Here is a 27,271-nt window from a genome sequence, read left to right as displayed (position 1 = left end):
GCCCGGGGTTCCAGCATCTCAGCCATCCCCCTGCTCACTTGGGTGTGCTCCAAATAAGTTTTTGTTTCTTTTTCAAGACTGCAAAAAGCTGAAGCAGCCATAACTAATGAAACGTCCTAAAGGCTGCAGGGAAGCCTGAAGGAATAACACCCAAACAGGGTGTACAGGACAAGGAGGAGAAGGAGATGTGGACCTGCATCCCTCTGGCAAGGCCCTGCAAGCCCAAGCCAATGCCTCACCCAGTGGATGCCAAGAAGCTGGTTAACTGTGTCAACCTCACCCTCTAATATGGTTCCATCTCTTTTTGATAGACCTATTCCTACTGTTCCCAGATTCAGAACTCAGTTTTTCTCCCCAGATTTCTGTCATGCTGAAATCAGGTTTTCTTGCTCTGGAACATCTAAGATCAATTCGAAGCAATTACGCATACTTTTCTATGTGCTTATCGATTCTTGCTACTATTATTGTAATGCTGTATATGCAAGTTTAACAAAAAACAAACAGATTACAGACATTAAAAAAATACAGCTGCCAGGGTGCGAAACGCACAGACCATGTGACCCCACTTCTGAAAGTTACACTGGCACCCAATCAAATACAGGATTCGATTTTAAATACTGACTTTAACCCATAACGTTTTATATGAAAGGGTTCCATCATACCTTAATGCTCTTATTTCATATACTCCAAACAGATGCTCCACTCCCTAAATGATAGGTTAGTACTAACTAACCCATCCAGTGCAAAGTGGGAATCCACAAGGAAAAAAGTGTTTTATTTTTTTAGCTCCAGCTATGTGGAACTCTCTACCACAGTACATTAGACTTGAGAAATCTTATACAAATTTTCACTCCCTTCATAAATCTCATCTCTTTCAATTAGCATTTAATTACCCATAACTATGTGTTTGGCTAGCTGGTGTGTGGGGCAGGCCGATTACAGATTGGAGCAAGGGAAGGTGTGAATGTTCTTTTACTGTTTCTTGTGAGCTTGGGTATCTCTTTACTACTAACGGAGCTCCTTTTAAATTTTCAGTTTGTTTTTTGTGTATGTTTTTATACTATAAACTGCTTTGACTTGCACTGCAACTTAAGCAGTATATAAAGTCTAATAAACAATAACTGATAAGCATGACTGGGTGCAGCCAGAAGGCCAGGGACCAGAGCACCAGCCTGAGAGATGTACCATCTGCTAGAGGTAGGGAAAAATACTAAGGCTTTCCTCTCAGCATCAGACTATATACTAGTGAGGTCACTGGAAAGAGACTAGTTTTTTTTCTCTCTCTCAATCTGTTGGTAGGAGAGGACAATGCTCACTTATTCACAGGGCTTTTTTTGAGGGGGTACTGAGTACCGGCACCTTGTTTGCTAAAATTGAACCATGGTCCCCAAGTTTTAATGAAACAGTTCAGGCTCTACACACAAATTCTGCCTTGTCATAGATTTTGTGCTGGTTGCAAGGGGCCTGGCTATTGTGTGTGTGTGTGGGGGGGGGGGGGGGGGGCCTGGCTATTGTAGGGTGGGTACTTCAGTGATCACCCACCCCTGAAGGGTGGCCTGGCATTTGAGTACCAGCACCTTTTTCGCTAGAAAAAAAACACACTGCTTATTCAGAACAGTGCTGCTGATGCCAAGGAAATATCTTTTTTAGAAACTGTTTCAGTGGCTTGTCTGCTTCAAATATTCGAAAGGGAAGGTCAAAACACAGCAAGGGTAAAGTAAACTGTCTCTGACTTACCTGGAAAGCTTTGTTCTTCTTTTCTTTCTGCCGTTTCTGTAGTTCCACATGACGTGCTAAGCGATCCAGAGTAGATTTAGTCCTTTCCTTCTGATAGTCAGTGAAATCTTTTGCCTTAACTTGACCCTACAATCAAAATGAATGAATGATTTTATATCTCTGGCAAATAAGATACAAGAGTACTGAAATACTATTTCCCCCCCTTTAGTATTACCAGTGGAGTTAAAAAATAAAATAAAATAAAACCAGATTCTTTGCCAGTCCTGTATTAAATCAACATGAAAACTGTACAAAGAACATAGTGCACAAGCTTTGAAATCACATAGGTGTCTTCTACACATAAGATACTCAGTTTTTGTCTTCAAAGCTCAAGTACAGAACTTCTGAGAAATTTTCATGTTGATTCAATGAAGACTATAACCACCTGCAAGAAAGTCCTGACATTCACAAGACCAATAAAGTTATTAGAATGCTGCACTAGCTAATTTCAATCAGCCATTCCTCTTCCCACCTTGATGGTTCTTGATGCTTCCTCTAGCTCATGGTCTAATCTGCCAGTGCTAATACTTTGACCATCCTGTACTATAAACGAGGGGAAAATAAATTAAAAAATATTTTTTTTTAAGTTAAGATCCATCTTAAATTTTAGTTCAATGATCAATGTGAGCATCAAAAAGAAAAAAAAAACCCAGCAGAACCAACCAGAGAACAATAAACCATCTCTCACAGGGGAAGAAATTTTGAAAAGAATAAAGAAAACCCAGTCACCAGGTCCCCAAAACTGGCCAATGGAACTTTTTTTTTTTACATGTACCCCATCAGATAAAACCATACACTCCTAACACACAACACACAACCATCTGCACTGAACCCCACATATAAAGAACAACCCTCCCCTCCCCTCTAGCAGCTCCCTAAACACTAAATGAACAGGACTTGCACTTATGGGATACGTATCTAAAATGTTCTGCCACAAGGCAACACAGTACCTCTTATCAATGAGGAGTAAATGCTGGTAAGTACAAATTTCAAAACAAGGCCAGCTCCCTCATACTGGCCATACTGCTGCAGGGGTGGCGAATCCTCAGACACCCAGTAAGACAAAATCAGCTTTTTAACTAATAAAAATGAGCATTATAGAAAAAGATCTTTGTGCAGCAGGTAAACCTTGTGATATCAGAGAGTGTCTTGAAATCCCACTCAGGGGAGCACTGAACAATCTAGGCAAGCATCGGAAGTACCGTGCACCACATATCTAAGGAGTGCAACAGAGACCCCCCCAGATGATGTCTGCACTTAAAACAGGTCCCCTCCTCCCAGATACCATACTGTGCCCTCTTGTCCCAACAAATGTATGCTCTATGTAAAATTTTATATTGTACCTCCTGTAAGGCTACTTATTTAATGAAATCGAATAGCGTAACAAATAGATCAGTGAACTGTTGCTCAGTTTAACTGAGCTCCAACTCCTGCCACCAAGTATCCCTAAGAGTAAATGCCATCTAAACCAAGAGTAGTCTTGAGTGCCTTATACCAAAAGGAGAGTTTATTAAATGGGGCAGGTGTTTTATAAAAAAGATGGTTCAGTTTCCCAAATACCAATGCCTCCTGATAAGAGTGATGCAAGGTAGCCCAATAATGACACACTTGAAGGTAGGAGACAAACATTTGTGAGGCAAATTTCATTTAGCTTGAACCTGAGCAAAAGAACCCATGTCCAGGAGGTCTGCCAGGGAAGTGCATCCCCTAGACGTTCATTCCCTAAAAATGAAGTGCCCCTTGCCCACTGGGAAGTCTACATTGCCCTCTAACAAGAATGGGAATGCCCTCAGACTCCTCCCTTGCCTTCTGCGCCACCAACTGCACGCCATCTGCATTGGGGCCAAAAAACAGAGCCTGTGCTGTGAAAGGGGAAGTGTCTCCTTGCCCATGAGGTAAATTTAAAAAATATGATGGGGGAGCTCCACCCAGTCACCCACCCCAAGGAAAATATTTGTCCGTGCCCATTAACGCTTCACGCAACCAATGCACTAGAACAGCTACATTATAAAGTTTATGTCCGACACATAAAGCCCACCCCAAGACCAATCCAAAACGAGCTTAGCCATATCAATCCTTGGCACCTTTGCCCACCATAAAAATTTAGAAATGGTGGAGCAGAACTTCAATTCATCTTTACGATTAAACATAGTGGCATCGTTTGTAACAGATATAACAACTGACCCATCAAAGAGGGGACGATCCCTCCATTTCAAGCATAGATTACAAATAGTGTCCAGAGGTCATCGCACATTAGCAGAGTATATGATCGCCAGACTGTATAGAGAGAGGTGTGACCAGCAGAAGAAAGGAGGTGTTGATGCCCCTGTATAAGTAGTTGGTGAGGCCCCACCTGGAGTATTGTGTTCAGTTTTGGAGGCTGTATCTTGCTAAGGATGTAAAAAGAATTGAAGCGGTGCAAAGAAAAGCTACAAGAATGGTATGGGATTTGCATTACAAGACGTATGAGGAGAGACTTGCTGACCTGAACATGTATACCCTGGAGGAAAGGAGAAACAGGGGTGATATGATACAGATGTTCAAATATTTGAAAGGTATTAATCCGCAAACGAACCTTTTCTGGAGATGGGAAGGCGGTAGAACTAGAGGACATGAAATGAGATTGAAGGGGAGCAGACTTAATAAAAATGTCAGGAAGTATTTTTTCATGGAGAGAGTGGTGGATGCTTGGAATGCCCTCCCGCGGGAGGTGGTGGTGATGAAAACAATAACGGAATTCAAACATGCGTTGGATAAACATAAAGGAATCCTGCTTAGAAGGAATGGATCCTCAGGAGCTTAGCCGAGATTGGGTGGCAGAGCCGGTGGTGGGAGGCGGAGCAGACTTCTACGGTCTGTGCCCTGAAAAAGGCTGATACAAATCAAGGTAAGGAATACACCAAAAATTAGCACATATAAGTTATCTTGTTGGGCAGACTAGATGGACCGTGCAGGTCTTTTTCTGCCGTCATCTACTATGTTACTATGACTAGTGCTTAAGTAAATGCCCAGATACCACATGGGCTTGGATGTAGGGGCCTCTCGCCAGCACCAGCAATTCCAACTTGGCATAATTAATCTGCAGCCCAGATAATTTACTAAATGCTCGTACTATGTCCAAAGCGGGTCCAAGGTGCCTGGGAGCTTGATCAAGGTAAAAAAGAAAGTCATCCACAAAGAGGCTACTTTTACACTCCACTCCTCCACTCCCCTTACCCCAATACCCTGATTAACATCAGCTGATCTAATTTTAATAGCCAGGGGCTCTATGGCTAGTTAAAAAAAAAAAAAAAAAGGAAGGAGGCGCTTTACTGAATTTTATCAGGGGCTCTATGCACAAGAGATTAATCCTCCTGCTGAATCTATTCTAGAAAACTTAGCTGACAGTGGCCTTGCCTCTTTCACAGAGCAGCAGAGGATCATGCTGGATGCCCCGGTCACTCCGGTTGAGATACAAAAAGCAATTCAGCACCTGCCCTCCTGTAAGTCACCGGGGTTGGATGGCTTCCCCAATGAATTTTACAAGAAATTTGCCCTTGAGTTGGCCCCGCTGTTAGCTGATCTGTTTAACCTGAGTAGGAAGGGGGAGGCTCTGCCTGCTTCCATGTTGGAAGCCTGGATTGCGGTACTGCCTAAACCGAACAAGGACCACACAGACTGTGGGTCTTACCGCCCGATATCTGTTTTGAATGCAGATGTCAAAATCTTAGCTAAAGTCTTGGCCAATCGCCTGGCACCTTTGCTTCCAGCAATCATCCACCCTGACTAGGTGGGATTTGTTTCATATAGAAAGGCTTCAGACAATACTAGGCGAGTGGTTGACCTAATGTATTTGGCCAAAAAAATGAATAAGCCCCTATGCCTTCTTAGCCTAAATGCCGAAAAGGCCTTCGACCGCTTGCATTGGCCATTTATGTACAAAGTGATGGAGGCCTTTGGGGTAGGACCTCAGTTTCGGGGCTGGATTCAAGCGTTTTACAACTCTCCTAAGGCTTGTATATGAGTTAATGGGGGCAACTCTGTAACGATTCCTCTACATCGGGGTACTAGACAGGGCTGCCCCTTATCTCCCTTGCTATTCGCAATGGTGATGGAACCATTTGCTACCAGGCTTAGGAATAACCCTGATATCTCGGGTCTCTCCATAGGTGGAAGAGAACACAAGCTATCCCTATTTGCGGATGACGTGCTGCTGTTTGTCACTCGCCCCCTAACCACCTTCCCCGGGCTCTTGGGGGAGATTGAAGAATTCTCGACTGTGTCGGGCTTTAAAGTGAATATGTCAAAATCTGAAGTCTTGAATGTGTCTCTCCCGGAGGAGCTTGTGGGAACGTTGAGCTCTACCTATGCCTTCCGGTGGGCTGACAGGAGCATTTGTTACTTGGGGGTCAATCTGACGGCCCGCCACTCCGAGCTCTTTGCGGTAAACTATAAGGCCTTGGCTGGGACACTCACTGAGGACCTTGGAAGATGGGGTGACTTGGATCTCTCCTGGTTTGGTCGCATAGCTGCTGTAAAGATGAATGTTTTGCCGCGCCTGCTCTACCTTTTTCAAGCCCTCCCAATCAAGATGCCCCGGAAATTCCTAGTTACATTGCAGGAACGTATCATGCGCTTTATCTGGGCGGGGAAACGTCCGCGGCTGGCGCGCTCGGTCCTGTACCAGGATAAAAAGAGAGGAGGACTGGGGGTACCCAACTTGGCCTGGTACTATAGAGCAGTTCAGGCGCGCGCGGCAGTGGAATGGTTTCAGGACTATCCGGATCGACAGTGGGTGCCATTGGAACAATACACCTTAGGTGTGCGGCCCTTGGGGGCGCTCTTGTGGATCCCAAGTTCACTTAGATCCCTAGAGGGGGGCTTGTGTCCTTCCATATATGTCACCCTTTCTAATTGGGATAGTATGTTTCCACGTGGACGTACTGAACTCTCCTGTCTGTCCCCTATAGCACACAACCCACTATTTTACCCAGGTACAATAAAGGGAGTCTTTACTAGATGGTACAGGGGAGGTTTACAAAGGTGGGGCCAAATGTTTGAGGGGGATTCGATGTTGTCGTATCCAGAGGCTCTCGAGAGATTCCCTATAATAGGGTCGGACCGGTATGCTTACCTTCAGTTATCCACCTTTCTTAGGACACGGGCAGTTCGGGAGGTGGTGACCCGGGAAAAATCCGCACTTGAAGCCATATGTGAGGGGCCACCCAAAACTAGTGGGCTGGTCTCACGCCTCTACCACATTGTTAATAGGCAGTCCCAGAATTACACGCTTCATAGGAAAGGCTGGCAAGGGGAGCTGGGGTTGACAATGGAGGAGGCAACGTGGGAGAGACTGGAGCGGGATGTGTTGGGGGTGTCGTCTCATGTGCCCTTCAAGGAGAATGCGGTAAAGGTGCTGTACCGATGGTACCTGACGCCTGAGCGCCTCCAGCGCATTTTCCCCACCACAACGGGAGTATGCTGGAGAGGTTGCGGTGTAAAAGGCACAGCGGAACACATATGGTGGACTTGTAGGAAGATCAGTGCCTTCTGGAGATCTGTACATAACAGGCTGCAAAGATGGACGGGTAGCCCACTACCTTGGAACCCAACCTTTTTCCTGTTTCTGGCGGGGGTTGCAAATCGCCCTCAGACCCAGCAAATTTTTCTGAGTCAGGCTATATGCGCTGCTAGAGTTGTAATTGCAGCCCATTGGAAGCAGCCTATAATCCCACCAATAACTAGGTGGATACAAAAACTGAGGCTTATCTGCGAATTGGAAAGGCTACTAGCTGAGAGGCGCAACCACCTGAACAGATGGCACCTGATCTGGGATCCTTTTCTTCTTCATGTATAATATGATTGCTGTTATCGGGTAGGGTGATGCTGGTTAGTGGGGTGGGATAGGGATTAACATACTTACAAAATTACAAATCTTGAAGTAATGGGCTGAACATACTGAATAGTCTCCTGGGCGCACTCGTACGGCAAGAATTGTCTGGGTGGATGTGTATGCAGTGAGAATCTTACCATGTGTTTGTTGTATTATTTGTCATCCACAATACCATAAATTGGTTATGTACATTTGAAACGCACTATGCTGTATACGATGTGCTATGCATTTAAATCTGTGTTTTAAGTATTAATAAAGACTTCATGAAAATTAAAAAAAAAAAAAAAAAAAAAAGGGAGATAGAGGCACTTGGCAGGGGTGTCCCCTAATTAAGGTAGACGGAGCAGAAAGGCTCCCACTCACCAACAGATACGCCAGCAAGCCATATTCCCATGATATACTGTGAAAGCATTTTCCATATCAAGGCCTAAAATGGCAGATGTGCCCCCCACAGATTTTGAATGTGCCTACACCTTAGAAGTTGATACTCTTTCTTTTTGTGATCTGTGTTAGAGATTTTTTTTTTTTTTTGTTACATTTGTACCCCACGCTTTCCCACTCATGGCAGGCTCAATGCGGCTTACATGGGGCAATGGAGGGTTAAGTGACTTGCCCAGAGTCACAAGGAGCTGCCTGTGCCTGAAGTGGGAATTGAACTTAGTTCCCCAGGACCAGTCCACCACCCTAACCACTAGGCCACTCCTCCACTCCACAGAACTATCTTAGAAGCCTCCCCCCAAAAAACACTGCTCCAACAGCTGGGGTGTCATTACATTGCTGATACTCCACCCACTTAGCTCTCAAACATTTACAAAACTGAGTGTCATGATACAGATAAGGCGCCAGCCTCCAGCATTGTTTAGAGTGAGGCACAAAAAGTCAAAGTCAAAACCACCGCTGCATGATCAGAGACCACAGGAGTTTGTTTCGTGATATCTGGGACCTGGAAAAAAAGTTACATCGCCAGAAGGAAGTAATCCAGCCTGGCAAAGATGATGTGATCTTATAAACAGAAGGTATAATCTGCATCACAGGGATGGTAAGTACGCCAGACATCCAAAAGATCTAAATGTTGGATGAGAAAGTTCACCCCCCCCCCCCCCCCCAAGTCTCAAAATCCAGTTCTCTTTTGATTCACTATTTTAACTTTATAAATAAGCAAGTACAAGTTCCTCTCATCTCAAAACACTGGACTTCAATTCAACATTATACTTTATATATAAAGACAAATTATAAACCGAAGGAAAAGACTTCAGATGCTTGGCTGTGTTTTTAGGCTGCTTGTATCCCCTCCCAAATTAGCATAAACCAGCCATTCTCTACTGGGAGAGGTTAAAGAAACCAAAACTACAAGAATATGAGAAAGGCAAGAGTAATTTACAATTACAAATGCTAGTTTCTCATGGGGAGTACGGGGGACCCAAACATGTGGTCTACCTCTGCCTCTCCCCAACGTAATGCTCTGATACAGCTGTTTTTATACCTTTTGTGATAAGCAAGGCTTTAGCACTTATCTTCCTGAGAAATCATTCTGTCTTCTAGTCACACCATCTATCCCACATCACTACATCTCACATTCTTCTGTTCATCCATAATTGCACCTTTCCCAGGCCTGTTTGCACATAGGAATGTCTTATCAGAGCATACGTTCCTGGGCCTCACGATTGATGGCCTTTGCCCCTTTTGACTCTGCTCTAGGGTGCACAACTAAGTTTATAGTGTTTACTTAGGTGCTAGCAGACCATGAGCTCTGATTTAGTAAAGAGGTCAACTAAAAGACACTCACTTAGGCCTGTCAGCCTATATGCTCTGTTAAGCCTTAGCTTTTACAGGTCTTAACCATGGTTCATATTTCATAGTTCATAACTAGCGCTAAAGAAATGATAAGCAGTAGTAATAGTAGTATCCATAATATACAGCTGTCACAAACAGAATAGTCTTCAGATGAATGCCGGGCAAGCTTCCTTGCGGGTTAGAAAAACCTCTGGTACATTTTCATATTTTTGATTAAGGTGAAAATGTAAAGGGACACTTATCTTAAAAGGCTCACATATATAGGGTTCGCTCAACAGAGTCTCCGTTTCACTATTGGCTTCTTCAGGAGACAAACCAGTAGCCAAGATCAATATAATGCCCTGCTCGTTGCGTAAATGCTGGCTTCTTTGAAGCGCACTTCGTCAATAGTGATGTGAAAGACTAATATCAAAATTATAGGAAGCAGCTGGTTAAAATTATTGCTGATAAAGGTGGTGAAACCAACTATTAAGTTCAGGGGCAGTTTCTTTTTTACATGGGTGATATGGGTGTTGGATAACAGTTTTTCAAATACATGAAGCAATAATTTAAAAACGTGTGTGTTTACTTGTGTTCGGTTCATCTAATATTACATTTTGAATATCAGAAACCATTCAGTATGGCTGAGCAATGTGTACTGGCTAAAGATTAGAAACAAATCTCAGCATGGGGGGAAGGCGTACTGTCTATAAGCAATGATGGGGAAAGTTAGAGATATGAAATAACAAGCAACAATACTGGAAAGTAAATGGTTTATGTGGGATAGGTACTGACAAGAGGGGAGGATTAGATCAGGGAGGGAAAGGAGGAGGATGGATAGCAGAATTGCTCTGTTCTGTATTAATAAACATCGTATTTGTTTGCAACGCATGACATATTTTCATTTATACCCTGATTTGTTGTTGATTATTGAAAATTTCTAAATAAAGAATTTTGAACAAAAAAAAAAAAAAGAGAACATTTTTCATTCAACAGATAGTTAAGCTCTGGAACTCGCTGCCACAGGATGTTCTAACAGCGCTCCTGAAGGTATAAGTCCATAAACCTTATTAAGGTAGACCCAAGGAAAGCCTCTGTTTATCCCTGTGGGAAAGTAGAATGGAAACTTGCTACTTTTTGGTATTCTGCTAAGTTCTTGTGACCTAATAATTAAAAAAAAAAGAAAAAAAAACAGAATACTGAGCTACACAGACCTTTGATCTGACCAGGTATAGCAACTCTGTTCTTAATTTTGGTCAATGCAGCCCAATAGAAGCAGGGAGACTGGTGAGCAGAAAGAATAAATGGGAACGTGTTCAGTTCTAGCAAAGGCAGAGAGGTTGGGATGGGGAAACATCCTTTAGTGAATTTTATTGTGTATCAAGTAGCTTTTTCCTCATTTATTGTATAAAATTATAAAGTCTCAGTCCCATCTAAAAAAGGTTAAAAAATGTCTTATATACTCACAACAGTACATGAGCTGCTTGGATGCTCCTCATCGCTACTGACCAGATCGATGTAATCTGTGACAGGTCTTGAAAGCCCCTCCTAAACAGGATTCAAACTAGAATTATCAAGTGTTGCTTTGAACCTTCTGTTCTACAAAGCTTATGCCCTGCATTGTATACTCAACGCACTGCCAATAGCATTAACAAGCTATCATGGATAAGGTTTTTGCCTAACAAAGGAACACTTCATTTAGGGGCTCTTTTACTAAGCTGTGGTAGCTTTTTTTAGCGCATGCTAATGATTACCATGCGCTAAACGCTAGAGACACCAATAGAAATATATGGGCGTCTCTAGCATTTAGTGCGCACTAATTGTTAGCACGCGCTAAAAACACAACCACAGCTTAGTAAAAGACCCCTTTAATGCAGAAGCAATACCCATCATCTCCCTTTTGCCTACAGAAACTCTTGTGGTTTTAACTTGTGGCATTTTAAAAATGCCTGAACCTTTTATTCTAGGTAGGTACCCTTTCAAAAAATTCAAAGCAAATCTACTCCTGCTGAAGTTCAACTAGTGGCCTGTTCGTACATGAGATCTATCAGGATATAAAGTACATACAGTCAAAACCATAGGAAGTGGAAAGAACACAAATATCCCACAGAGTCACAGGACAAGGGAAGTGGGAACAGAGTTAGGCTCTTCAAAACAGACCAGAGATGCTGGATATGAATCAAAAGCTTTACTGGAGGATGACTAACAGGGTACTGTGTTTCGGCACACACAGTGCCTTCCTCAGGAGACTCATTCTCTGTTTATTAAAATACAGATCCTCGGTGTGTAGATTCTGAATGGTAGTGGTCTTTAAAAAGACCTTTGTGGTGGTGAGTATTTGTCACTTCTTAATGTCTCTGGTCTGTTTTGAACAGCCTGACTGCTCCCACTATGAAGTACATACAACAGAAACAACTTGATCTATAGGATAAGGGTGACTGAGGAGGACGACTTCACATAACTCGGGTCCTATTTCTAACAACATTTAGAAAAAGCTACCATAATTTAAAATAAAAACTTTCTCCTCTACCCTCAAGTAGGTGCATTTCACTAGAGCACAAATACCTATTGTCAGAGCTGTATACTTCTGCTGGCATTTGAATGCATCTCTACACTGGGGGGGGGATTGTGCATGCTGCAAATAAGATTGAAAAATCCTGAAGAAAAAGGAGGAGTCCATGCAACCCCCTCTTCTTATTTTGTGTGACTGTCATGCAAATTAATCACGGCAGAACAGAATGAAGCAAAAGGAGTCCCACTCTATAGTAGTGTTTCCCAAGTACGGTCCTGGAGTACTCCTTGCCAGTCAGGTTTTCAGGATATCCACAATTAATATGTATGAACTTGATTTGCATATATCGCCTCCATTATTTTCAAATCTCTCATGCATATTCATTGTGGATATCCTGAAAACCTGACTGGCAAGGGGTACTCCAGGACCAGACTTGGGAAACACTGATCTATAGCATGCAAATCCTGTGCATGCACATTCATTAGGGCTACCCTGAAAACCTAACTGGCTTGCAGCTCTTAAGGACTAGAATTCGATAATGTTGGATCATAAGAGTAGGGTTAGATGGGATAGATTAAGGTGTCATCTAAGGAAATATTTCTTTATTAAAAGGGTTACAGGGCTCAGCTCCATATTGTTATTTATTTATGACATTTATATCTCACATTATCCCAAAAATTGTTGAGTTCAATGTGGCTTACAATATAAATCAAATAAAGAAGAGATTTCAACAGTCATAACAACTTGGGATTGAATACAAGGATTAACAGATTAGTAAATAGATTAAAACAATATATAATTGGATAAAGTAATAACAAGCAGAACACAGGATTATCGGCCATTCAGTTAGATCTAAAATCTTGGGCTGGTGTGATGGATTTTGGAATGAATTTGTAAAAAAGTGTGAGTTTTTAGCATCTTTCAAAACTGCAAGTAATTAGGGTGGAATCTAACAGATTTAGGGGAGAAGGTTCCAACATTTTGTTCTGATATAGAAGAAGCCTGTGGAAAGTACTGATTTGTAGGAGATATTTTTTAAAGTTCAGCGAGCGAAGTAAGAGGAAATCTCTGGCTAAGAAGGCATTGCGTGAAGGCAGTTTTATTAAATGGTGGCTATAGTTTGAGGCTAGACTGAATAGTATTTGAAAGATAAAGGTACAAAGCTTAAAGGGCACTCTGGCTTTAATGGGAAAACAATACAATCTAATTAGCCAGGAAGCGACTGTTTCGGAACGTGGTACTTTATGAATAAATCAGGCAGCAGTATTTTGAGCAGTTTGGAATCTTTTAACACTCACTCCTTGCAACCTGAGTAAACAGCATTACAGTAATCCAGCTGTGAGAGAACTAGAGAATTGAGAATTCTGGTTGGAGGCGGCCACTTACAGGACTGATTTGCATAAGGCTGGGCCATGAAGACAGCCTAATTTGCATACTGCCCAAACTCTCTAGCCAAGAACATTTTGTGGTATGGGAAGAGCCAGAATGCTTCAGAGGTAACAGAGCCTGTGTTCTGTCTAAGAAAATGGGGCCCTGAATAGAATGAATGCCTGAGCCAGGATATTTGGGCAAGTCACCCTGAGTGTGCAGAATCACAGCACAAAGGACTACTGGAGTTATCCCAACAGCTTCAATTAACCGACTCTTGAGCTCCTTTTTTAGAGGCAATGTCTCTCAGTGTATTCTGCAGGAGCGTTGGCTGGGGCCCTGGTCACAAGGGGGTGGAGGTTACTGTTGGGCCATGAGACCCCATGAATACTTACATGCATAAAAGCACAGGAGAAGTATTACCTTCTATGTTACCATTTAGCTGCTGAATTGCCTTTGCCCAAGGAGATTGAAAAGCTTGTGTGAAGGATTACCTCGCCTGCTAATCACATGTATTACCATCCTCTTCTCTCTCCCGGAGTGGGAGTGTTAGCAGCTGCTGAATTGCCTCTGCCCCGGACAGCGTTAGCACCACCTACTTGGGTGATATCACTTGGTGTGCATGATGAAGAAGGGCAGAGTAGTCACACTAACAAAGAAGCTCCTTAGGGCAGAATTGGGGGGGGGGTGGGGTGGGGGGGATCACAGTTGGTCTGGTTTTAGGTTGCGGTGGGGTGGGGGGGATCACAGTTGGTCTGGTTTTAGGTTGCGTTGACAGATTTTTTTTTTTACCTGGTAATTTACTAGGAAATGGCTAATATTGTGATTGTGATGAGAAAGGGGAAATATGGTGTTAGAATCCTTGTCTACATATAGGTGAATTTAGGGGAGTGACTGAAGCTTTGCATGTGATAAATGTATTATCAAAAAAAGAGATGGGAGGATTTTTTTTTTAATTGTTCTTTAAAAATGTAAGGTTAGTAAGAAATAAGAATTTTTTATTTGATTGTAGGTGGTGCGTATGATGTAGTGTGTGTAATAGAGCTCTGGTTGATAAAAATCAACGGTTATTACGGTGAAGCAATGTTGTTCTGATGGTTATGTGGAAATAAGTGTGTCGAGATTTTAAAAAACTACAATAGTACCTCCTCTTTTGCTAAGTAACATCTTAAGTTTCAGTTGTTGGATGCAACAAATGTGGGAAGAGGGACTGGAGTGTTTAGTCTTCAAGAGTACAATGATCTCTTTTTGTGTATTTTAATTGTCCACTGTGAACATTAGAATTATATGGTTTATTTTAAATTGATTTTTTTTTTTAGTGTAATTGCCTTTGGATCTAGAAAGATTGTGTGTTGTAGCTGATTTTAGTATACTTTTAGAATCAGTGTGGGATAAATTTGTACATGAGGAACAATGGCTATTTGATGTTTTTGCAGCATGTTCCTTAACACAGAAAATTAGAGATGCAATGCATCCGGCAGGTCATGTGTTTAAAGTTTTGTTTTTTTTAATCTGTTGAGCTTAAGAAAAATTTAGAGTATTAACCAGTTGTGAGTAGAATGGAGTGGTTGGATCATTTAGTGACAAGATTTTTCTCTGAGAAAGGTTAACGCTGAAAATTCAGAAAGGTTAGAAGTACATTTAGCAAGGTCATCATTTGATCTGAATGATATGAAGACAAAATTGGACTCCATATATTTCCTCTAATGATGAGGCTCTGGATGATGATCTCTTACTGGTATAGTACAATAGAGACAGCTCTGAAGTAGCTGCTCCACAACATCTGGTGACTATACAAGAAAGGATGCGAGATTCGACACTGGTATGCTGACAGGAGGGAGCCAAGAAAAGCAGAATAGGTATGGGGACGTACAAATGATATAGATGATCGTGAGACATATCAACTGAAACTGGCTGAATGTGTGTGAGATGGAGGGCAATAAATATTATTCAGAGAAAATTCAATTGGCCATTAGTAGGCCAACAGAATGTTTGATACATTTAAATATTTAAGTCAGGGAGGGATACTAGGAAAGTAAATGAGACCATCAAAGCACACAATTTTTGGTTGATAAAATGTTTCAGTTGGAGTAAAAGTTAGGAAAATAAATTGATTTGAGTGTAGTAGGAGAGGAGTGTGGTAGCCGTGTTAGTCCACTCTTAAGGTTATCAATAGAAATCAAACAAAATAAAACATGGAAAAGAAAATAAGATGATACCTTTTTTATTGGACATAACTTAATACATTGATTAACTTTCGAAGGTTGCCCTTCTTCCTCAGATCGGAAATAAGCAAATGTGCTAGCTGACAGTGTATATAAGTGAAAACATTCAAGCATTACTATGACAGTCTGACAGGGTGGGAGGATGGGGGTGGGTAGGAGGTATGCATGGGAACATCAAAGCATATCATTGATATTCTAACAGGATGGGTGTGGATAGGTGAGGGGAGGGTGATCAACAGAGACATACAGTGTATGAAATTTGGACACAGTTTCAAGATGTAGATGAAGGGCTACTTGTGTCAGTTATAAAGCAAATGAAGCCAACAAGTCAATTACTGACCCATGTTTCTCAATTAGACAGCTGAGTGAATATGTAGCTCTGTCTTTAATTTGTATTGTGAATAAATCCTTGCATATGTGTGTTGTTCCACAAATGTTAAAAATGGCAACAGTTAAACTGTTGCTAAAAGCTGTTAACTTGGATGCTACACAAGTCAATAATTATAAGCCTATTTCAGTGTTACCTATGGTAGGCAAAATAATTGAAAAAGTAGTGTTGAAACAATTGGAGGAGCATGTTGAACAAGTGAATGGGTACACACCGCATCAATTTGATTTTAGGAAAGCTCGTAGTGTGGAGGCATTGACTTCAACTGTTGATGAGTTGCATAGAGGAACAGATGATAAGCAAATGTTTTTTGTATTAGTGGACGTTTGATATTGTTAATTTTGAGGTGGTGGTGTCAAAATTATCGAACCTGGGTATACAGGGAAGTGTTAGCCTGGTTTCAATCATATCTGACAAGTGCAAATAGGGGATGAAGTATCTGCTAGAAGGATTCTATTGCGCTTACTCCAATTCGTAAAAACCTCCATGCTTCCAGGAGAGATGTTACTAATTATAGGCCAGTGGCTTCTATTCCCATTTTGGTGAAAGTAATCTAAGGTTCTGTTGAGCATTAGCTCATGGAGCATCTCTCCTCCTCCTCCTTCCTTTTGCATAGCTCGCAATCCCAGTTCAGAACATGCTACAGCACTGAAACAATGTTAACCACTCTAGTGGCAAATTTAAGGGCTGAGATTAGCTTGAGTAGAAGGGTTCTTGTGTTGCAATTTGATACGTCAAGTGCATTTGACATGGTCGACCACAATATAATACTTCATCTTCTAGCCCACTTTGGAATTTATGGTAATGTTCTGAAGTGGTTCCATGGCTCACCTAAAGGCCAGATCCTACCAGCTAAAATTAGCTGGTTCCATTTCTTTCCCTTGGTCCTCTTATTTAATATTATGATGGCACCTTAAGGCAGTCATTTAGAGGATCACAGGTTTCATCCCTTTATGCAGATGATGTTACGATTTATATCCCTTTTGCAAATGATATTCAAGATATTCTTTTATTGATTAAATCTGGCTTAAATCTGATGGAATATTGGGCATCAGTTTTCAAATTAAAAGACAAAACCAAATTCTTCACTAAACCTTTTGATCGTTCCCATTTAGAGAGGTTTACTATTGATCAGGTAACTTACTACTACTACTACTTAACGTTTCTAAAGCGCTACTAGGGTTACGCAGCGCTGTACAATTTAACATAGAGGGACTGTCCCTGCTCAAGGAGCTTACAATCTAAGAGACAAGTGAATGGACAGTCCAATAGGGGAGGTCAAATTGGGGCAGTCTGGATTTAGTGAACGGTAAGAGTTAGGTGCCGAATGCAGCATTGAAGCGGTGGGTTTTAAGCAGAGACTTGAAGATGGGCAGGGAGGGGGCTTGGCGAAGGGCTCAGGAAGGTTGTTCCAAGCATAGGGTGAGGCGAGGCAGAATGAGCGGAGCCTGGAGTTGGCGGTGGTGGAGAAGGGTACAGAGAGGAGGGATTTGTCCTCTGAACGGAGGTTACGGGCGGGAACATAGGGGGAGATGAGGGAGGAGAGGTAGTGAGGGGCAGCAGACTGAATGCATTTGTAGGTAAGAAGGAGAAGCTTGAATTGAATGCGGTATCTGATTGGAAGCCAGTGAAGTGACCTGAGGAGAGGGGTGATATGAGTAAATCGGTTTTGGCGGAATATGAGACGTGCCGCAGAGTTCTGAACAGATTGAAGGGGGGATAGATGGCTAAGTGGGCGGCCAGTGAGGAGTAAGTTGCAGTAGTCAAGGCGAGAGGTAATGAGAGCATGGACGAGAGTTCGGGTGGTGTGTTCAGAGAGGAAAGGGCAAATTTTGCTGATGTTAAAGAAGAAGAAGCGGCAGGTCTTGGCAGTCTGCTGGATATGCGCAGAGAAGGAGAGGGAGGAGTCAAAGATGACTCCGAGGTTGCGGGCAGATGAGATGGGGAGGATGAGGGTGTTATCAACTGAGCTAGAAAGTGGAGGAAGAGGAGATGTGGGTTTTGATGGAAAGACAATGAGCTCGGTCTTGGACATGTTCAGTTTCAGGTAGCGGTTGGACATCCAGGCAGCAATGTCGGATAGGCAGGCTGATACCTTTGCCTGGGTCTCTGCGGTGATGCCGGTGTGGACAGATATAGCTGGGTATCATCAGCATAGAGATGATACTGGAAACCATGAGATGAGATCAGGGCGGCCAGGGAAGAGGTGTAGATTGAGAAGAGAAGGGGTCCAAGGACCGATCCCTGGGGAACACCAACAGATAGGGGGATAGAGGTGGAGGAAGATCCATGAGAGTCTTGGAATCAACATTGAGACTTCTGGGTGTGGTGGTAGACCGGCACTTCAGCCCCAGATCTCCTCTATTGTGGCCAAGTCCTTTAAAACTCTTTGGCAGTTGAAGATAAGATCCTTCTTCTCTGTTGCAACCTTCAGACCTGGTCCAGTTGTTTGTCCTGTCTCAGTTTGACTATTGCAAAGCGATCTAAGCCGAGTATAGGGGACAGCTGCTAAAGAACTCCAAACTGCCCAAAACATTGCAGCTAGGCTTGTGGGAGTTTCACGTTTTGAAAGAGAATCACCATCATTATCCAAGTTGCATTGGCTCCCAATTAAAGCCAGGGTCACTTTCAAGCTTTATGTTCTTATCTATCAGATTTTGTTTATGTCCCCTAACTATATGCAACCTCTTGCTGACCTTCCTCTACATAATGTTGTTGCAGTAAGAAAATTGCTTATGTCAGTTCTTACGGCAGGATTTGCCTACCAGGGCACTAAATTAGAATTCAGTACAGATCTTTATCTGCCGTTATCTACTATGTTACTATGTAAATGTTGGAACTCCTTACCCATATCTGTCTGTACTCAATGGGATTACATGACTTTTCAAAAAAATGCTAAAGACCTTCCTCTTTAGCAGACTTCTGGAAGCAGTTCCTGATCTGCCTGTTTAGGCTGATCTGACTGTGCCTACCATTGTCTCCCTGTCTGACCCAGGCATGTCTTTATTCTCTATAATTTTTGTATGCAGATATGTATTTGCTTTGTTTGGTGTACTTTAGTCTTGTTTAACAGTATTGTTAGCCACATTGAACTCAGCTTGCTGGAATAATGTGGGGTACAAATATCATAAATAAATACATTTAGATGTGTACTATCTACAAGGCAGTGAGAAGTTTAAGAGTGATTCTTGATCACGCATATCCTTTTCTGCACATATTGGGCAAGTTGTGAAGTCTTGTTTGTTTTTTTTTATCAGAGTATAGTAGCAAAATTGTGATCAAATGATTTCTGCTTATGATTTTTGGATAGTAGTGCAATCCTTGGTCTTGAGTAGATTTGATTACTGCAATATGCTGTATTCAGGTGTTGTGAAGATAACTTAAAAGCACTCCAGATTATTCAGAACTGAGCAGCAAGAATAACTGGGGGTAGTAGATATGATCACATGACACCAAAATTAAGACAACTACATTGGTTACCAGTTCTATCAACACCTTGTACTGTATCCAAAACACAAGGTATATCAATGCCTATTTTCATCAGTACCTTGGTATCTGAATCGATAATTCAGTTTTATAAATCAACATGACAATTGAAATCAGATATGACAAGGAAGGCATTTGTGCCAGATTTTAATAAAATACATTATATAGAGACTTCAGCAAGCTCATTCTCTATGCTGGACCACTTCTGTAGAATAGTTTTCCTAGTTATGTCCATTTTTGCACTTCATTGCAAAAAAAAAAAAAAAAGCTTCAATACCTTCTTAACAACTTAAGAAGGTTTTGAATACTTTTTTTTCGTACAGGTACTCTCAGATATGTAATCTTTAGGTTTTGACAGGTAGATTACCACAAATACTCTTCTGGCAGATTTCGTTAGAGATAAGTTTTGTGTGACAGTTTTCTCTTTTTATTATTTAAGCCGCTTTGTTTCAGGCAGGGTATAAGTGTTTTAAATAAACTGTCTTCAAGTGAAAGTGATACAAGGATAATACCAAAATTAAACAAAGCAGAGGATTTGAGGAAAAAGTTAGGATCGAGTGAATCGAATGGGGGACATTGGCCTCCCATTTTGGGCTCAAGTCATACCAAAATTGTAGCACGTCCCTTAATAAGGCCTGCCAGCCCTCCAGTGGCACGCATGGGGGGGGGGGGGGAGATGGAGGGAGCTGTCACAGTAGTAGCGGCCTATAGAAAGGGCCACCAACTGCTAGTGTTTCTGGAGGATTGCTTTTAAAACTTTATTATTAGTTTTCAAAGTGCGAAATAATCTGGTTTTTCCTGCTCCATCCTCTTCCTTACGAGTGTAACAACCTGCAACAGCTTTGAAATCTTTTAACACTAACCTTTTCAAAGTGCCATCTTTTCAGGTTATCAAACTAGATGAATACCAGAGGTATTCTTTTAAAAGTTGAGGAGCCAAAATTGTGGAACAAATTGCCTATGTATATAAAGTCTCTGAAGGCCTTAGATCAATTTAGGAGGGAGATTAAAACATTGTGAGTAAAGTGTAGTTATATTAGTTTGCTTACTGTGTGTGGAGTACTAGGTGTAGTATGTACGTGATGAAATTAAATCATAACAAAAACAATCACTATGCGTGTACTTATTGTAAACCACCAAGAGCGCTACGGATTATGTGGGTTATAAACATATTAAATATTTATTTTTAAAAAACTAATCTGCTTACATCCTAAGCAGGTACCATAAAAAAACGTACATATTAAAATCAATACACAAACATCAAACAAAAAAAACCCATAATGCCACATGCTGTCTCCATCATTATAACTCACCAAAGTACTGCTGTATATACTCTCCCTTAAAACAGGTTCGTTTATTGGTTTGGTATACTATACTATCTTCCATTTATATACATTAAGGTGGTTTACAGCAAGATTCAATAATAAAGACACAGTGGGACAGAAATAAACCATAAAGATAGAAGACTAGAAAGCAATGTAGGAAGGCTGAGAACAATAAGCAGGTTTAAGAACACAGTGCACTACTGGGAAAAACACAATCCCAAATGCTGATCTGCTGCTACCAAATCCAGGGACATGAGTATCGCCATACCGGGAAAAGACCAAGGGTCCATCAAGCCCAGCATCCTGTCTCCGACAGTGGCCAATCCAGGCTTCAAGAACCCAGCACCCCCCCAAAAAAAAAAATTCTTAATAATGTTCAATAGACTTTTCCCCTCAGGAATCTGTCCAAACCCCCTTTAAATTCCACAAGGCCAGCTGCTGTCACTACATTTTCCGGCAACCAATTCCAGAGTCTAACTACACACTGAGTAAAGAAAAACTGTCTCCTATTTGTTTTAAATCTACTATATTCTAGATTCATTTTGTGTCCCCTGGTTTTGTTGTTGTTTGAAAGTGTAAACAAACGCTTCACATCTGTCTGCTCTATTCCGCTCATTATCTTGTAGACTTTCTATCATATCACCCCTCAGCCACCTTCATTAGAAGTCTTCATTATGGATTTAAAACCGGAATTGTACAAGATAAGTTTGTTTGAATTGAAATATTTTTTAAATCAAATTTTGAAAATATCTAAAAGACTTGTTTTGATTATATCTGATAGAATTGAATATTCACTAAAAATCACACTTTGCACTATAAATATGGACTATTAATGAGTTTGTGCCTAAAGGCTTAGAAAGGTTTGGCGTAAAGAAGCCTGGCACGTTGAAGTCCATTTTGCATTTTAGGAGGGGGATGGGATTTGATATACCACCTTTCTGTGGTTACAATCAAAGTGGTTTACATATTAAGTAATTACTTTGCTGAGGCAATGAAGGGTTAAGTGCCTTGCCCAGAATAAATAGTGATAAGGTTTGAAATTTTTTTTCATTTGACTTTAACTGGTCTAAATTGATATAGACGGAGTAGAAGCAATACTGTGCAAGACAACGTTCAAAGAAATTAGTTCAGTGGCTATATGTATAGGTTTACTTAGGAGTAATGTCAGAAAATTCTTATTCACAGAGAGGGTGGTTGATGCCTGGAATGCCCTCCCGAGGAAGGTGGTGGAGAAAAAAAAAACAGTGGCAGAATTCAAAAAGGTGTGGGATGAACACAGAGGATCTCTAATTTGAAAATGAATGGTATAAAAAAAAAAAAAAACTTAAAGGGTTGCATATGTGTTTGCACGTTAAGTGGTGCTTAGATGGCAACTCTAAGGCCAACGCTGGACTGGCTTGTATGGTCTGTCTCACATATAGCATTCCAATTTAGGATGGGTTGGAGAGGGCTTTGATGGAGACTCTAGTAATTTGGAACAGGAGGACAGGTCGGGCAGACTTTTATGGTCTGTGTCCAGCAAATGACATGACAGATCCGGATAGGCTTTAGTGGACTTTGATAGCAACTCCAGTAGTTGGAACATAAGGACAGAGATGGGTGGACTTCTACGCCTATACCCCAGAAACACCAAAGAAAGACCATGATCACGTATATAATCTCACGTTCATTGTTGATTTAACATTTCTTGCTACTGACTGGGCCACTTCTCTTCTCTAAGGTTTGCCTCTCATGAGAACAGTGTGACAAGGACCGTCCTATGCACTGGCACAGAGGCAGCGAGCCAGCGCCCCCAATAAGTAAACTCACTAGAGAGGTATGCGTCTGCTGAGTTTAGAACCTCAATTATTTTGAAAAGTTGGCGCCTACAGCTCAAAGAATAGTAGAGCTTTCCAATAAGCATGACACCATGCTTTGCGAGACTTGCCGTTTCCAGGTTTTGTCCAAGACAAGTGAATCTGGTTCTGTGGCTCTTTGGTACACAGGAGCAGGTTTGCATCAGGTGAACTCATAAACACTTAAACCAAGGCCTCCTGAACAAGAAAGAGCAGAGGGTGCCCTCCTAAATCCGGACCACAACTACCAAACCCGCACGGCTTTCACTACCTTAGAACATTAGCAAGCAAAAGGCAACAATAAAAACCACAAGGAAGGCAACGAGGAGTGAAGGAGAAGCCGTTACGGTAAGGGCTGCAGGGAACTGGATCAGCATGCAGCTTTCCGGTACTCACTCGGACAAATTGCACTTCCTCCTCGGATCCGGCCTCCTTCTTCTCCATAGCCCGCAAGCATACCACCAAGCGAGCACAACTCAACACGGCTCGTGCCCAGACAATTTGCACTTCAACTAGCAGCCAAGTCTCTCCCCCCAGATTTCCCGCGTGATTAGGACCGCCTCTTCCTCTCCTAGCGATGGGAGCACGCTGATGACGTTTATCTTCTAACACGTGAAACCAAGGAGGTTAGATTGAGACAAGGAGGTTGCATAAAACAGCTGTCCAATAAGTAAAAAAAAAAACAAAAAAACTTTTGTCCTCCACCTTTTAAGCACTGCCTATCCAACTGAAACAGCTTTAGACTTATTACAGATAGACCAACACTAAAGAACAACAAGGTGGATGCAGCAGCTCATAGGTTTGCTTGCTTTGTTTTGAGTGAATGGGGATGACGGCTGCGCTGGGAAGGGGAAACTTAGGCTGACCTAATTGGTTTCAGCGTTCTGACCTCACCATCTCCTGTTTATTAAACCTCTTTGAGTAAGCCTATCTAGTCCATTATATGAGCAGCGGAAGTCAGTGGGCAGAGCTTTCCAGCAGTAGGAGGAGCTTGCTGCGGTTTTGGTACACCCAAAACAATAGCAAAAGATTATTAGAAATAAAGGACTACCTGTGCTTGGTCTTTCTGTAAGAAATCTAAAGCTGTTCCAGTTGGATAGGCACTGCTTTAATAAAAACTGAATATCACTTAAAACAGCTTCAAAAATTATTGTAGCTGGTAGCAAAAGCAGTTTTAAACTCTGCCAAAACCTGTCGCTTCTTCCTCTTCAACATCAGCAAAATTCGCCCTTTCCTTTCTGAGCACACCACAAGAACTCTTGTCCACGCTCTCATTACCTCTCGCCTTGACTACTGCAACTTACTCCTCACCGGCCTCCCACTTAGCCATCTATTCCCCCTTCAATCCGTTCAGAATGCTGCCGCACGTCTTATATTCCGCCAGAACCGATATACTGATATCACCCCTCTTCTCAAGTCACTTCACTGGCTCCCGATCAGATACCGCATACAATTCAAGCTTCTACTCCTTACCTACAAATGCACCCGGTCTGCGGCTCCTCACTACCTCTGCCAACTCCAGGCTCCGCTCATTCTGCCTTGCCTCACCCTATGCCTGGAACAACCCCTATCTGTCACTTCTTTCTCTTTAACATCAGCAAAATTCGCCCTTGACTACTGCAACCTACTCCTTACGGGCCTCCCACTTAGCCATCTATCCCCCCTTCAATCTGTTCAGAACTCTGCTGCACGTCTTATATTCCGCCTGAACCGATATACTCATATTACCCCTCTTCTCAGGTCACTTCACTGGCTTCCGAACAGATACCGCATACAGTTCAAGCTTCTCCTTCTTACCTACAAATGCACTCAGTCTGCAGCCCCTCATTACCTCTCTACCCTCATTTCCCCTTACGTTCCCGCCCATAACCTCCGCTCACAGGACAAATCCCTCCTCTCAGTACCCTTCTCCACCACCACCAACTCCAGGCTCCGCTCTTTCTGCCTCGCCTCACCCTATGCTTGGAATAAACTTCCTGAGCCCTTACGCCAAGCCCCCTCCCTACCCATCTTCAAATCCTTGCTCAAAGCCCACCTCTTCAATGTTGCTTTCGGCACCTAACCTTTATACTTTTCAGGAAATCTAGACTGCCCCTATTTGACTGACTGTACATTTGTCCTTTAGATTGTAAGCTCCTTTGAGCAGGGACTGTCCTTCTATGTTAAATTGTACAGCGCTGCGTAACCCTAGTAGCGCTTTAGAAATGTCAAGAAGTAGTAGTAGTGTTCCCCAGGGATCTGTCCTTGGACCCCTTCTCTTCTCAATCTACACCTCTTCCCTGGGCTCCCTGATCTCATCTCATGGTTTCCAGTATCATCGCTATGCTGATGACACCCAGCTATATCTCTCTACACCAGACATCACCGCAGAGACCCAGGCTAAGGTATCAGCCTGCTTATCCGACATTGCTGCCTGGATGTCCAACCGCCACCTGAAACTGAACATGTCCAAGACTGAGCTCCTCGTCTTTCCACCAAAACCCATGTCTCCTCTTCCTCCACTTTCTATCTCAGTTGATAACACCCTCATCCTCCCCATCTCATCTGCCCGCAACCGCGGAGTCATCTTTGACTCCTCCCTCTCCTCTGCGCATATCCAGCAGATAGCCAAGACCTGCTGCTTCTTCCTCTTTAACATCAGCAAAATTCGCCCTTTCCTCTCTGAACACACCACCCGAACTCTCGTCCATGCTCTCATTACCTCTCGCCTTGACTACTGCAACTTACTCCTCACCGGCCTCCCACTTAGCCATCTATCCCCACTTCAATCTGTTCAGAACTCTGCTGCACGTCTCATATTCCGCCAGAACTGATATACTCATATCACCCCTCTCCTCAAGTCACTTCACTGGCTTCCAATCAGATACCGCATTCAATTCAAGCTTCTCTTTCTTACCTACAAATGCACATAGAGGCATATTTTCAAAGCACTTTGGGAGGCTAAGTTCCATATGTTTCTATGGAACTTTGGGAGGCTAAGTGCTTTTAAAATAAGCCTCTCAGTCTGCTGCCCCTCACTACCTTTCTACCCTCATCTCCCCTTACGTTCCTGCCCGTAACCTCCGTTCACAGGACAAATCCCTCCTCTATGTACCCTTCTCCACCACCGCCAACTCCAGGCTCCGCTCATTCTGCCTCGCCTCACCCTATGCTTGGAACAACCTTCCTGAGCCCTTACGCCAAGCCCCCTCCCTGCCCGTCTTCAAGTCTTTGCTTAAAACCCACCTCTTCAATGCTGCATTCGGCACCTAACTCTTACCGTTCAGTAAATCCAGACTGCCCCATTTGACCACCTTTATCGGACTGACCGTTCATTTGTCTCTTAGATTGTAAGCTCTTTGAGCAGGGACCGTCCCTCTATATTAAATTGTACAGCGCTGCGTAACTCTAGTAGCGCTTTAGAAATGTTAAGTAGTAGTATACAATACCAGAGCTGCCAAGGGATAGGGTTACCATATTTTATCCCCCCAAAAGGAGGACACATACCCTGCCCCCACCACACACCCACCCCACCCCCTTTCACACCCCACCCTGCCCCCTTTCACACCCTCGCTTCGCCCCCTGTCACATTTTCCTCTCCTCCCTGTCACATACCCTGTTGCCCCCCTCCCCATCACCCCCCTCCCCTTACCTTACTACTGCCCTGGTGGAAGCGGAAGAGGGGAGCGGAGCTGCCTGTGTGAATCACAGCACTGCCAGCGACGGGCCAAAAAAAGAATGCTGCAGGGACCAAGGCAGTGGCGGGGAAGAGCAGAATTTGAGGCAGGCAACGCTCCCGGACGGCCGGACCCGGAGCCACGGGAGAAAAGGCAGCGAGGGATGTTGAGTTGGGGCTAGTTAGGGTGGGGCCTCAAGCAAAAGTGGCTGGGCCTGGGCCCATCCAGGCCCGCTTGTGGCTACGCCCCTGATAGGCATAGGGAAAAAAAAGATTTAAAATGCTCCCAGGTTTCAACTCAATTCATGTTTAATGTGGGATATAAATGATATAAATACATAAATAGATAGAAACTCTGAATGTTGAGCACCTGATTCTCATAACATGATGTCTGTTTTAGAGGCCCTTTAACTTGAATAAAAAAGAATATCTACACAAATATAACAGTGCTAGGGTGTCCCTATAACCAGCCCCTCCAAATGACACACTGATTACAATTTCTAACAAATTACTGCTCTACCTATGAAAAGTTATTCTGTTATTATACTTCCTCTGTGTACATCTGTATTTATTTATTTATTTATTTACTAGTGAAAAAGGCCCGTTTCCGAAACAAATTAAACGGGCGCTAGCATATAGTTTTTTTTTTCTCCTGTAGTTTTTCCTTTGAAGAGAAAAGCACTGTATGAAGCGGCGCTGTCTTTTCCCGGGGTGATTGAGGTCGGGGAATCCTTGAGGTGGGTTAGGGGTTGCCTTATGACGGGGATGTTTTTTTGTTGGTTGGCGGGAGAGCAGCACTGTCTGGGGCCATCGGTTTTAACGGTATTTTTGGTCCTTGTGGCAAGCAGCGGCGTCTTGTTTTGGGTGGTGTGGTTTGCGGAAGGGAGAGTACGCCACTCTTTCGGTTCGTTATAGGGCAGCAGCGTAGGAACGATGCAGGAGGAATGCAGGATGAATGCGCAGCGGGAAGCAGCGCGGTGTGTGCATCCTCGAGGTGGGTGACGGGTTTTTTGAGGCGGGGGATGGTTTTGCACGTCCTGGGTTGCTTGGTTCGTG

The 27,271-nt window shown here is 42.8% G+C and overlaps 1 protein-coding gene across 2 annotated transcripts in view; it reads right to left on the bottom strand.

The window, feature by feature from the left end:
• ZNF451 (zinc finger protein 451) overlaps positions 1 to 23,110 on the bottom strand; it is a 345,089-nt gene extending 321,979 nt beyond the window's left edge. For both annotated transcript variants that reach the window (XM_030198989.1, XM_030198990.1), the window contains exons 1-3: positions 22,957 to 23,110; positions 10,889 to 10,969; positions 1,738 to 1,863 (exon numbers count right to left, since the gene is read on the bottom strand). In XM_030198989.1, coding sequence (XP_030054849.1) covers positions 1,738 to 1,863; positions 10,889 to 10,969; positions 22,957 to 23,004 — 255 coding nt within the window. In that variant the 5' untranslated portion in view covers positions 23,005 to 23,110. The remainder of the gene's footprint in view (positions 1 to 1,737; positions 1,864 to 10,888; positions 10,970 to 22,956) is intronic.
• Between the last annotated feature and the right edge of the window lie 4,161 nt (positions 23,111 to 27,271).

Source organism: Microcaecilia unicolor, chromosome 3 (genome assembly GCF_901765095.1).
Source record: "Microcaecilia unicolor chromosome 3, aMicUni1.1, whole genome shotgun sequence".
NCBI lineage: Eukaryota > Metazoa > Chordata > Amphibia > Gymnophiona > Siphonopidae > Microcaecilia > Microcaecilia unicolor.
Note: the sequence above shows the minus strand (reverse complement) of the source record. Positions and strands in the feature narration are given on the sequence as shown.